Source organism: Otolemur garnettii, unplaced genomic scaffold (genome assembly GCF_000181295.1).
Source record: "Otolemur garnettii isolate 467f Iridium unplaced genomic scaffold, OtoGar3 scaffold00211, whole genome shotgun sequence".
NCBI classification, from domain to species: domain Eukaryota; kingdom Metazoa; phylum Chordata; class Mammalia; order Primates; family Galagidae; genus Otolemur; species Otolemur garnettii.
In genome coordinates, this window is record NW_003852606.1 from 474,497 (window position 1) to 487,758 (window position 13,262).

General features: G+C 48.0%; 1 protein-coding gene across 3 annotated transcripts in view; it reads right to left on the minus strand.

The window, feature by feature from the left end:
- MYH14 (myosin heavy chain 14) overlaps window positions 1-13,262 on the minus strand; it is an 86,921-nt gene that overhangs the window by 4,799 nt on the left and 68,860 nt on the right. For all 3 annotated transcript variants that reach the window (XM_012812557.2, XM_012812558.2, XM_023507863.1), the window contains exons 33-39: window positions 10,796-11,008; window positions 8,244-8,456; window positions 7,018-7,179; window positions 5,207-5,335; window positions 4,649-4,737; window positions 4,440-4,563; window positions 3,636-3,844 (exon numbers count right to left, since the gene is read on the minus strand). In XM_012812557.2, coding sequence (XP_012668011.1) covers window positions 3,636-3,844; window positions 4,440-4,563; window positions 4,649-4,737; window positions 5,207-5,335; window positions 7,018-7,179; window positions 8,244-8,456; window positions 10,796-11,008 — 1,139 coding nt within the window. The remainder of the gene's footprint in view (window positions 1-3,635; window positions 3,845-4,439; window positions 4,564-4,648; window positions 4,738-5,206; window positions 5,336-7,017; window positions 7,180-8,243; window positions 8,457-10,795; window positions 11,009-13,262) is intronic.

Here is a 13,262-nt window from a genome sequence, read left to right on the forward strand (position 1 = left end):
GAGTGGGCAGCTACAGGAGAGCAATGTGATCTGCACATTTACCTGGGGAGCTTTAGCCCTCCCCAGATGTGTCTCTTCCAGCTCAGAGCCAGCCATTTTCTCAAGGGACATTTTCCTGAAAGTTTGGGCTAAAAATGTGAGCATGCATTATACATGGGCATGCACTATACATGGCAAAATACAGCATTTGGTCCCATTCAGTTTCTAAAAAGAATCATTTACAAACTACTGTCTGCTCTTTGGGCCTATTCATTTCCCCTGAAATTTGTTACTGTTCCTCACAATTGCCTACATTCTCCATTTCTCTGTCCCCTATGAAGGGGGCATTTAAGCATCAACCATGTGGCCTTTCTTTGAGCTTCATATTTTATAAGGACCTGTGTTTACACACATAAATAAATCTGGATGCCTTTTATAAATCTATTTCTTGTCAGTTTATTTCAGCAGACTCAAACCTTCAGAGGGGGAGGGAAAATTCTTTTTCCCTCTATACCTGCCCTCTTCTGTTTGGACCATCACACCCAGGGTGAAGTTCATGTGATGGGCCCCCTAACAGTGGGTGGTACTTGCTAGCCACAGCTGGGGAAGGCAGCTTCAGATGTGCTGAGAGGTAGACACAGGGCTGGAGGGAAGTGAGAAGGCACCAAGCAGTGGAAAGGCATACAGGTGAGAGAGAGACTCCTTTAGAAATGGGCCATCTGGCCATTCTTGCTCCCAAGGTGACTTACCTCCTCTGAACCTGTTTCCTAATCTGTATAATGGAGCAGGGGGTGGAGTAACTCAGACCTGAGTATCCATTAGCTTCTGGAAGGCCTGAGACCACATTTCCTATGAGTCCTAGGGCCCATTCAAACTGAGAACCTTTTCTCCTGTAAGCCCCAGGGTTGTTTCCTTCTGTCTGCCCAAGGTCTCTCACCTTCACCATGTTTCACAATGAAGTCAGCACCTTCCCCACAAATGCCCAATATTCCCCCAGTCACCAGGCCTTAACCACAAACACTACCTTATTACCCCTTCACCTCCCATTGCCCATCTGTTCTTAGCGCCATCCCTTCTGCCCCCTGATTTCTCTTCCCTATCCCCTCCTGCCCATCCTCAAGTCCCAGCCTTAGCTCATCTTTCTCGCTGGGACCCTCATTCTTGACTCCTTCCAGACTTCTCAGCTTTCTTGTCTCTCTCTTCTAGTATATTCTCAACTTGGCCCCAGAAGGGTCTTTCTATACCAAGCTCACAGCCCTCTCATAGCTCCCTTGCCCCCAGGGCAGAGTTCTTCAGCCCAGCATTTAAGGCTGTGTGGTCCAAGCCTTGTCTACCTTTCTTGCCTCCCTGATCCTGGGTCTCAGAATCCCAGAACCAACCACGTTCTTCCAAATTCCTTGATGCCTCCCAAACTCTCCCCTGAGGCTTGGGATTCCGTGCCCTGGAAATCTCATTTTTGTCAGGCCCTTTTCAAGTGCTTACTCCTTTAGAAACCCTCCCCAAATCACCCCATCTCAAACTAATCCAGCTTCTCCTTCATCTATGTTCCCCCACGCCCCAGTTCACTCACATACAGCTCACGAGTCTTTCTCCTTGTGTAGTGAAGGGACAGACCTGGGTCTGAAAGGAGGGATGGGTGGAGACTCAGTGACGAAAGTAACTCCCAAGTCTAGCTCAGATGGGGAAACTCACCAGACCATGCCATGCATGGGGGCAAGGACTAAAAATGTCTCATTCTTCATCATTTGTCCAGTGCCCAGAGCATGGGAGAGTAAACAGTATACTCTTAACACATGTTTATTAAATGAATGAACAAATGCAAAAGGGAGCCTGATACATGTTTGGTATATAACAACACTCTCTCTAATTGGATGACGGTAGAAATACTGAATTGTGAGTCAGCTACCCTAGATTTATAGCCCATTTCTGCCTCAGTTTTCTCTTTTTTTTTTTTTTTTTTGAGACAGAGCCTCAAGCTGTCCCCCTGGGTAGAGTGCCGTGGCATGACAGCTCACAGCAACCTCCAACTCCTGGGCTCAAGCGATTCTCCTGCCTCAGCCCCTCAAGTAGTTGGGACCATAGGTGCCCGCCACAACGCCTGACTATTTTTTGGTTGCAGCCATCATTGGTGTTTGGCAGGCCCAGGCTGGATTCAAACCCGCCAGCTCAGGTGTATGTGGCTGGCACGTTAGCCACTTGAGCCACAGGCACTGAGCCTCAGTTTTCTTATATACAAAATAGCAATAGCAATGTTCCTTCTCTTACAAGGATTATTACACAGGTAAACACAGGTAGTCCAGCATCTGATACATAGTAAGACCTCAATACGGGAGAGAAATATTAGTATTGTTGTAATTATTGTTGCGGAATAGTATTGAACAACAAGAAAATCTGTTATATTAGAAAAGCCACATGTATTAGGCTTAGCAATAAATATTCCATTAGTTTAATTAGCATAGTGGCTCTCAACTGGCAATGTTATGCGAGTGTTTCTAGTTGTTCCAGCAAATGGAGATGGCAACTCTTTCAGTGTCATACTATTGCTACTTCTTTGCTCTGAACACAGATGTGTATGTGTGTGGTGCTTGGTGCAAGTGCAGACATTTTGTAACCATGAGGGAAAGACCAAGAGAACCACACAGGAGCTGACCTAGAGCCCTGTCATCTTTTGGTTGCCTGGCTCCAGAATTCTTATGTGAGAAAAAGACATTATTATTTGTGATAGATTCATCGAAAAAACTGTCTCAATTCACATTTCTTTCTGTAGCTACACACTTTGTGGCTGCTTCCATAAAGCAGTGATATCCATTTCTCCAGTCCCTTAAACTTGAGCTATGTATATGACTTGCTTTGATTAACAGGATGCAACAGAAGTTACAAAGTTCCAGCTCCAAATGTAGACCTCAAGATGTTTTTATTTTATTTTTTCTGAGACAGAGTCTCATGATGTTACCCTGGTAGAGTGCCATGGTATCAAGCTCACAGCAACCTCCAACTCTTGGGCTCTAGTGATTCTCTTGCCTCAGCCTCCCAAGTAGCTGGGACTACAGGCACCCACTACAACACCTGGCTATTTTTTGTGGTTGTTGCAGTCATCATTGTTTTTTAGCAGGCCTGGGCTGGGTTCGAACCTGCCAGCCTCATTGTATGTGGCCAGCGCTATAACCACTATGCTACGGGTGCTGAGCCTCAAGAAGTCTTTAGTACCTTCCCTTGCTCTTGGAACCTTGACTGTGCCTTATGAACAGTCCTGTGCTAGCCTACTGGAGGATGAAAGGTCACCTGGAGAAGAGATAAGCAAAGATGCATAAATGAAGCCCATCTGTTCTCAGCTCCAAGCCCAGATCAGCAGAATGCACTAGTAGCCAAAGACTCATGAGCAATACTAAATGGCTGTTGTTTTAAGCTACTAAGTTTTAGGATGGTTTGTTACACAGCTATAGCTAACTGCTACATTATTATGTAACTTATACTCCTTGTAGGTCTGCAGTTATTTATAGCCCAAAGCATACTAAGTAATATAAGGAATCAGAATCGTTAATATTATGATAACTTTTGGGTGTTTCTAAGCTGTGTGCTTATAACACAGCTCTCTTTCCACCCATGGACCAGAATGTGGGGGACTCCTTTCACCCATGGCCTCTACTTCCACCTACCTGCTCTCTTGCTCCAGCTGCTCCTCCGCCTGGGCCAACTTAGACTCAAGGGCAGCAATGATCATCTTCTGGCGGGCCCGGGCCCCTGCATCCTCCTCACCCAGGCGTCCCCGTAGCTCCTGGACCTGCCGTTCCAGCTGCTGCCGCCCACTTTCTGCTTTAGCTGAGAAACTGCGCTCAGCAGACAACTCTGTGGTCAGTGATTCCACCTTTAGCAGGTAGTGAAGGAAGGATGTCATGGTACAGTCTCAGAGGGAAAATGATGGGAAAATCCAAGCACCTTCCAGAATTAAGTGAGCTTATGACTGTTACGTGCATAGCATGGAGCCTGATACTACTAAATACTCAACAAATACTAGCTTGCATTTTTAGTCATTGACTTATCACCCAACAGCACTGCCAGCCCTGGGTTTTGACCTTGTGTCACTCTCAGTAGTGCGCTGTGGTGTCACAGCTCACAGCAACCTCAAACTCTTGGGTTTAAGTGATTCTTTTTTTTTTTTTTTTTAGATAGAGTCTCAAGCTGTTGCCTTGGTAGAGTGCCATGACATCATAGCTCACAGCAACCTCCAACTCTTGGGCTCAAATGATCCTCTTGCCTCAGTTTTTCTATTTTTAGTAGAAATGGGGTCTTGCTTTTTGCTCAGGCTGGTCTCGAACTCGTGAGCTGAAGCAATCCACCCGCCTTGGCCTCCAAGAGTACTAGGATTATGGGGTGAGCCACTGTGCCAGGCCTACGATTTATTTGTTGAAGAACTTCAGCAGTTTGACCTGGGCTGGCTGGAGCGGCCAAGCCATGCTCACCTGCAGGAGCAGCTTGCGGTAGCGGTCATTGAGCAGCTCTGCATTGCTCTGCTCTTCCTCCAGCTCTTCTTCCAACTGCCCAAGGCGCCCCTCCAGCTGACGCTTCTCCTCCAGAATGGCTGCCCTAGGGAGAATAGGAAGGGGTAGAGGTGAGAGGAGGAGGAGGCCTGAGGAGGGTGCTTCGACCCACATCACCAAAGGCCACTTACTTGCTAAGGTTACCATTGGCCACCTCGTCTGCCATCTCATCCCGATCCTGCTGAGCCTGCCGCCGGGCACGGTCTGACGCAGCCAGCTCCTGCAATGACAGAGAAGGGGACGGTCAGCACCTCATGAACACACTGTCCCTGGGTGATCTTGGAATGAGCTCCAATCTATAGATGTGTCCTAAATCATTTCCTCAGCGCCTGACCTGTGTCCCCCTCTAGCTGCCCAACCCCAGACCCCTCACCCTTTTCACCACCTACTAAGCTCAAGGTCCTCCTCCACGTCCCCCAGTCACCAGCCAGACCCTCCCTGTGCTCTCCTCCCTCCTTTTGCCTCATATCACCCATAGCCTCCTCCCTCTTGCCTCTGCCTTTGCATTTTTGGGCCCCAGCTTGCGGTTGGTCCCCCTTTTCCAGACTCATTGTCACAGCTAACCCTACCCCTCCCCTGCTCTAGTATTCCCAGGACAAAATTCCCCGCCATGAAGGCTAACCTTAGAGGACACTCAGTTAGCCCAGCCCACCTCCCCAGCCTCTCACACCCCAGCATTTTGGCTTCACCTCCTGTAGCCGCAACACCTCTTCTTCCAGCCCCTTGAGGCGTTTCTCATTCTCCCGGTTCTGGGTAAAGATCTCTTCCCGGGAGCTTCGTGACTCCTCTACCTCCCGCCACAGCTCTTTCATCTGGGCCTGGGTAGAATGGAGCAGGTATGTGAATGGGCTCAGCCTGGTCACGCCTTTCACCAGATCAGCAGGGACTTGCGGGCTCCCCAAACAAGCATGGCATTCTCAGAACCCTGTAGACCTGGTCTTCCACTTACCAGCCCTTCCTTCTTTCCTTCTTTCCTTCCTTCCTTCCTTCCTCCTTTCCTTCCTTCCTCCCTCCCTCCCTTCCTTCTTTTCTCTCTCTCTTTTTCCTTCTTTTTTTTTTTGACAGAGTCTCACTCTGTTGCCCTGGGTAGAGTACTGTGTGGCCTCAGCTGAGCTCACAACAACCTCAAACTCCTGGGCTCAAGCGATCTTCCTGCCTCAGCCTTCCAAGTAGCTGGAACTATAGGTGCCAGCCACAGTGCCCAACTAATTTCTCTATTTCTGAGAGAGATGGGGTTTTGCTCTTGCTCAGGCTAGTCTCAGAACTCCTCAGTTCAAACAATCCCCTTGTCTCAGCCTCCCAGACTGCTAGGGTTACAGGCAGCAGACACCTCAAGGGGCCCTGATGAAGCTTTTAAGTGAAGGGTTTTTTTCCCTCAGAGATGACATGATTGGCAGTTTTTACTTTAGGAGCAGGATCTTCCTGTACCAGCGCTATTCAATAGAAATATAATGCAAGGCATATGTGTGGTTTTAAATTTTCTATTAGCCACTTATTAAGAAAGTAATAAGAAACAGATGACTACTTGGGAAGCTGAGGCAAGAGAATTGCTTGAGCCCAAGAGTTTGAGGTTGTGAGCTATGACGCCACAGCACTCTACCAACATAGTGAGACTCTGTCTCAAAAAAAAAAAAAGAAAGAAAGAAAGAAAGAGGTGACGTTAACTCGAACACTGTTTTCTTTAGCCTAATATATCCAAATGTTATAATTTCATTTATAATTAATATAAAAATCATTAATGTGACATTTTATCTTTTATATTTACTTACATACTTAATTATTTTTTTGAGATATAGTCTCACTTTATTGCCTTTGGTAGAGTGCCATAGAGTTACAGCTCATAGAAACCTCAAACTCTTGGGCTCAAGTGACTCTCTTGCCTTAGCTTCCCAGGTAGCTGGGGCTAGAGGCACCCACCACAAGTCCTGGCTAATTTTAAAGATGGGGTCTGCTCTTGCTCAGGCTGGGCTCGAATTTCTGAGCTCAAGCAATGTACCTGCCTTGGCCTCCCAGAGTGCTAGGATTATAGGCATGAGCCACTGTGCCCAGCCTATATCTTTTATTTTTAAATTATCTTCAAAATCCAGTATGTACTATCCAAACCCACCACATTTCAGATGTCTGATAGCCATGTGAGGCTGGTGCCTGCTGTATTAGACAGAGCTGTTCTATATTTTTTATTTATTTAAAATAATAAGTAGGTATGACTTTCATAATCAGACAAAAACCATAAGGTATTTCCATTTCAAAAACGTAATAAAAATGAAGACACTGGACTTAAAAAAATCAGCATTTTAAATAAAGAAAATAAAAAGGTATAGAAGAACTGAGTGAGCATTTGGGTCATGGGTGTGTTTATAAAGGTGCTGACTAATTTGGATGCTGCTCGTGGGTCAAGAGGTGGGGGTCCAAGCCAGTCTCAGATTTTGGAGTGATGACCGGGGTTGGAAGACACCTGGGGCCTCCCGCCCCAAACCTGCCAGCTCACACCCACCCTTACCTGCATCTTGCGAAGCTGCTTCACTGCCTCCTCCTTGCCCTGCCCGGCAGCTGCCATCTGGGCCTTCAGTTCCTCCAGCTCTGCCTCCAGCTTTTTGCGTGCGGCCACAGCCAGAGCCCGCTGCTTCCGCTCCTCATCCCTCTCTAGCTCGGCATCCCTCAGCTGTGGGGAGGGCCAGGTCAGGGATTAGCACCCAGGCTCCCTCTACATGCTAGTGACACAGATGTCTACCCTGCAGCCTCTGCCCAGGCTGCAAGCTTTGCTCTTCCTGCCCCCTACCTGGTCCTTGCCTCTCTGTCCCCACTGCTCCAGCCCAGGCCTCGTCTCCCTTTTTGCCCAAGCCTCCTTCCCAGCCTCCCATCTTTCCCCTGAGGCCCATTCCCAAATGGTTCCATAAGTGTCTTTGCACACCTAGAGCTGCCCCTTCTCATAGCCTTCCCGTGGCTCACCAGTACCCCCAAGGCTGAGACTTAGATACTCATCCATAGTTGGGTCAAAGGGGCCAGTAGAGACAAAGAAAACACTCACACATCTGTGGCCTTTGGTCACTTGTCTCTCCTAGCTGCCTTCCCAATTTCCAAAGCCCCCCACCCTGAGCCTGTTGCACATGCAGCCCCAGTGGGGTCTTTCTGATACCCAAAGTTGCTCCATCCTGCTATGCTCAGCACTCACCCCCCAGGACAGGGCAGATGTAGGAAATTCCTCCACTGAGTGAGTAGTGGGTGAACTGGGCAGACAGGGTGAAAGAAATAGAATAGGCAAGAGGATACGTGCATGAGAAGGCTGGGGTTTGGAGGACTGGGGATGGGTACATAGGGGAGTGGTAGAGCTGGGGAGAGGGGACTGGTTGGAAGGGGGTTTTTGGAGGATGGAGGAATAGCTGGGTGCAGGGCTGGTTGGATCTAAGTGTTGACTGGTGGAGAGTGAACATGGGTAGTCAGGTGGTAGAACAGAGGGGGGTGGTAGATGGGGGGATGAAGGGCCTGGTTGATAGAGGACATGTGACTGGGTTTTCAGTAGGCAACAGGATACATGTGTAGGTTCATGAATTGTGGAGTAGGAAGATGGTTTTGTGGGAGGAGGAGAGCTGGTAAGGAGGAAGGACTTTGGTAGAAACACTTAGTAACAGGTGGGGGACAAGACCACTTGCTGATCCTCTTGTGGCCCACATGCTCCATCACACAGCCCAGCAGGACCTGTGCCCTGCACCCCCCATCTGGCCATACCTGCTTGGCCAGCTGTCTCCGTCTCTCTTCACCAGCCTCATCACGGCCCTGCAGGTCACGCTCATGCTGTGTCTTGAGAGCCTGCACGGTCACCTCCAAACGCAGCTTGGCATCCTCAGCTGCCGTGAGCTCATCTTCCAGTTCGGTCACCTGCGTTCGCAGGTCATTGGCTGCCTGTTCTGCCACCCGGCGGGCTCGTTCCAGTTCATGCACCTGGTGGGGAGAGAGAGTGAGCACTGGACACCCAGGCCACTGAGGGAGGGGAGGAGAGGATCTGAAGTTGACTGGGGTGGGGGGCTTTGATGGAGGACAGGAGGCAGCAAGTTGATGTGCCCCTCCTAGTTCATTCATTCATTCAACATTTACTGAGCACCTGTTTTCTACGTGTCTCATTCAAAATCATCCTAAAATATATTCTATGAATAACCTATGTATCATAATTACATTACCTAAGGCTTTTGAGAGTCCCATTCAAGTGTGTGGTAGGTCAGCTGACTCTCAATTATGGCGGATTATTTCCTCAAGTGTTTTGTAATTTTGGATTGTGAGCTCACTTACTAGGGCTTCACCTTCAAGAATTCTGTGTGAACGTGAATTGAAGGCACGTGGCCCCAGAGCTATCAGTGTTGGCTTCTGCCTGACTCCCTAGGGTGTCATCAGTCCACTAGTACTTTTTTTTCTGCTTGAGGTTCCCAGATCTTTCAGAGAGATGTATATTAAAACCCCCTAAATCCTATGAAATGGTGTGGGGTTATGAATCCTCAGAGACCCCACCCCCACCCTTATACCTCTCCTCACTTAACTGCCACCTGTTCAGAGAAGCCTCCCTTGACCCACTGGGGCCTTCCTGTTGCCCCTGCTCCTGGCACTGAGCCCCTTAACCATCTGGTCCAGGTCACAGTGGTCATCTGACATTAGCTTATGTGATTTTCTTTTTTTAGCTGGGGCTGGGTTTGAACCTGCCACCTCTGGCATATGGGGCCAGCATCTCACTCCTTTGAGCCACAGGCACTGCTTGCTTACGTGATTTTTGTGTAATGCCTGCTACCCACGCTGGACTGTGAGCTCCACAGAACAGGGACTATGTCTGTGGATCACCACTATCCACGCAACCTTCACTCAACAGTATTGGCTGTGAGGAACAGGCCCACTAACTTCCTCTCACCCCTGATTTGACACCTACCAGTTTATTTTGTTTACTTGGAGACATCAAACTTTCTCCCATCAACATCTTATTTCCCCAAAAGGCCTTTGGATGCTTTTCCCAAGAGACAGACCTTAATGGTTCAAGTATAAGGTGGGTTTTAGCTCCATGGCCCCTGGGGCTGCAGCAGGGTGGAGGTTCTCTCCAGGCCTGGTTAAAAGCGGCTTTGCCTCAGTGCCAAAGCATGTGGTGAAGAGAAAGCCCCAATCACTCGAGAAATTGGGGGGATTAAGGAAATAAGTATGTCCTTATTTAGGAGTTTACCCAGGGACTCAACAGATTCTGCCATTGCCTCCCATCATTAGTAAGAATGGCCTGCATGCCTGGGCCTGATTGGCTGGTGCTCCATAAATATACTTAGTGGATGAATAAAGGAAGGATGGACTGGAGAGTGAGGGGCCAGCTTGATCTCGAAGAAGGCTGGGACACTGGCTGGGTGAACAGGGCTGGGAATAGGTTTGCAGCACCCACCAATCCCTGGAGGCTCTGGAGGGGTGGATGAGTTGGAGGAAATAGAGGTCTGGTGTGGAGTCTTCCTGGGGGTATGTGTGTCTGTATCTGTGTCTTTCTGTGTCTGTGTGTGTGTGGTGTGTGCACTCACACGTACGTGCATGTAATTGCATCTGGAGATTGATTTTCAGAGTGTCTTTTTTTTTTTGAGACAGTCTCATGCTGTCACCCTGGGTAGAGTGCTGTGGCATCACAGCTCACAGCAACCTCAAACTCTTGGGTTTAAGTGATTATCTTGCCTCAGCCACTCACTTAGCTGGGACTACAGGTGTCTGCCACAACGCCCGGCTATTTTTTGGTTGTAGTTGTCGTTGTTTGGCAGGCCTGGGCTGGATTCGAACCCACCAGCTCCGGTGCATGTGGCTGGCGCCCTAGCCACTGAGCTACAGGCACCAAGCCCAGACTGTGTGTTATGGTAAATTCTTCCAAAGTATTTATACACGCATGGTGAGCAGTTTTCTCATGCCCCATGTATACTCTTGAATGTGTGTTTAATGGAAGATTCTCCTCACATTCCATGTCCGTGAACATGAGCATGGGTGCTTGTGAGCAGCGCTCATGTTACGTGTGAACATGTAAGCATGACAGAAAAGCCTACTCTCATTCTCTGTACATGAACATGAACTGTGTGTGAACAAACGCATTTGGTACAAGACCCTCCTTGAAGTGTGTGTGTGAACACATGTTTGGTGAACGGTTCTCCTCTCGTTTAGTTTATGCATAAACATGCTACTTTGATGGCTGGTGCTTTTGCTCCTCATGTTCTGCATGTAGAAATAAAGCTCTGTGTACATGTCCCTCGTCATCAAATGTCTCAGGGAGTGGGGGCCGTGCTCACACTCTTGCCCACGTCGTCCTTGTTGCTCAGCAGGGCCTCCAGCTCCGCCCGAAGGGCCCGGTTCTGCCGCTCCAGCTCTTCCCGGGCCTCCTGCTCCTCCTCCAGTGCCCGTGTCAGTGACAGGGCCCGGGCCTCGCGCTCTCGGCCCTCTGCCTCGACCCGCTCACGCTCCTCCACTGCCCGCAGGACAGCTGCCTTCTCCTCTGCCAGAAGCTTCCAGGTTGAAGGAGATGGGTGGGGGGAAAGAGATTAGCTGAAGGGAGTGTACAAAGGGGATGGGGAAGAGGGAGCAGCCAGGGACAGAGAGAGACAGAGACAAAGACACAAAGAAACAGACAAAGGCAGAGACACAAGAGGGAAGTAGAGGGGTTAAAGTTGCAAACACATCCTAACCCCTCTCAGCTCTTGAATGAATCAAACTGATCAGTTTCTCACTTTTTATTATTATTATTATTATTTGAGACAGAGTCCCCCTGGGTAGAGTGTGGTGGCGTCATAGCTCATAGCAACCTCAAACTCTTAGGCTTGAGCAATTCTCTTGCCTCAGCCTCCCAAGTAGCCAGGACTACAGGTGCCCACCATAATACTTGGCAAATCTTTCTATTTTTTGTGATGGGGGTCTCACTCTTGCTCAGGCTGGTCTTGAACTCCTGAGTTCAAGCAATCCACCTGCCTACGCCTCCCAGAGTGCTGGGATTACTGGCATGAGTCACTACGCCAGGCCTCAGTTTCTCACTTTAAATACCCAATAGAGGAAAGTGTGTTTCTTTCTTTTGGGATAGTGGTAGAAAAAAAATATGTATATATATTTTTAAATAGACTTCAACTTTTACTGTTTTTTTTTTTTATAAAGACACAGTAATTGGCAAACAATTAAACATAAAAGATATACAAAGAAAAAAAGAATGGGTGCCAGCCCCATATACTGAGGATGGTGGATTCAAACCCAGCCCCAGCCAAACCGCAACAAAAAATAGACGGGTGTTGTAGCAGGAGCCTGTAGTCCTAGCTACTCCGGAGGCTGAGGAAAGAGAATGGAGGAGGAGGTGGAGGTTGCTGTGAGCTGTGACGCCACAGCACTCTACCAAAGGTAACAAAGTGAGACAAAGAAAAAAGGAAAAAAAGAACAGGGGCTGGACATGGTGGCTCACACCTGTAATCCCAGCACTCTGGGAGGCACAGGCAGGAGGATCACTTGAGCTCAGGAGTTTGAGACCATCCTGAGGAAGAGTGAGACCCCCACCTCTACTAAAAAAAAAAAAAGAAAAATAGAAAAAAATTTAGCTCAGCATTGTGGCAGGTGCCTGTACTTACAGTTAATAGGGAGGCTGAGGCAAGAGGAACTCTTCAGCCCAAGAGTTTGAGATTGCTGTCACAGCATTCTACCCAGGGTGACAGAGTGGGGCTCTGCCTCAGAAAAAAAAGAAGAAGAAAAAGAGAGAATAGGACTCATAGTGAAGAGGAAAAAATCAGTCCATTAAAAACAGACCACAGGGCCAGGTGTGGTGGCTCATGCCTATAATCCTAGCATTCTGGGAGGCCGAGGAGGGTGGATTGCTTGAACTCACGGGGCCGAGACCAGCCTGAGCCAGAGTGAGACCCCATCTCTACTAAAAATACAAAAACAAACAAACAAACAAAAAGAACTGAGGCAAGAGGATTTCTTGAGCCCAAGAGTTGGAGGTTGCTGTGAGCCATAATGTTGCCATGGCACTCTACCCAGGGCAACAGCTTGAGACTGTGTCTCAAAAAACAAAACAAAACAAAAAAAACAGACCCACAGATAACCTACATATCAGAATTATCACACAAGGACTTGTAACTATGGTAAGTACATTTCAGAACAAGATGGATATAATGGGTGAAGAGACAGGGTTATTTCAAGGAGGGACGTGCAACTGTAAAATGGAACTCAGAAGGATGCCAGAACTAAGAAATACGGTAGCTAAAATAAAAAAGTGGCTGGATGAAATTAAGAGCAGATTGGATACATGAGAGGAATCAGTAAACTTGAAAACAGGTCAATACAAATTAATTATCCAAACAGAGCAAAGAAAAATAAAAGATTGTAAAAATGCTAGCAAAGCTTCAATAACCCACAAAAGAGCCTCAAATTGTCAAAGCTACATGCATCTGGAGTCTGAGAAGAAAGGTCAAAAGGTCAAGAAAGAGTAAAGACAAGCTGGGCACAGTGGCTCATGCCTGTAATCCTAACACTTGGGGAGGCTGATGTGGGATTGCCTGAGGGCAGGAATTTCAGATTAGCCTGAGCAACATAGTGAGACCCCATTTCTAAAAAAAAATTAGCTGAGTGTGGTACACACCTGTAGTCCCAGCTACTCAAGAAGTTAAGGTGGGAGGATTGCTTGAGCCTAGGAGTTCAAGGCTGAAGTGAGCTGTGAACATACCACTGCACCCTAGCCTGGGTGACAGTGTGACACCCTGTCTCTTTTTTTTTTTTTTTTTT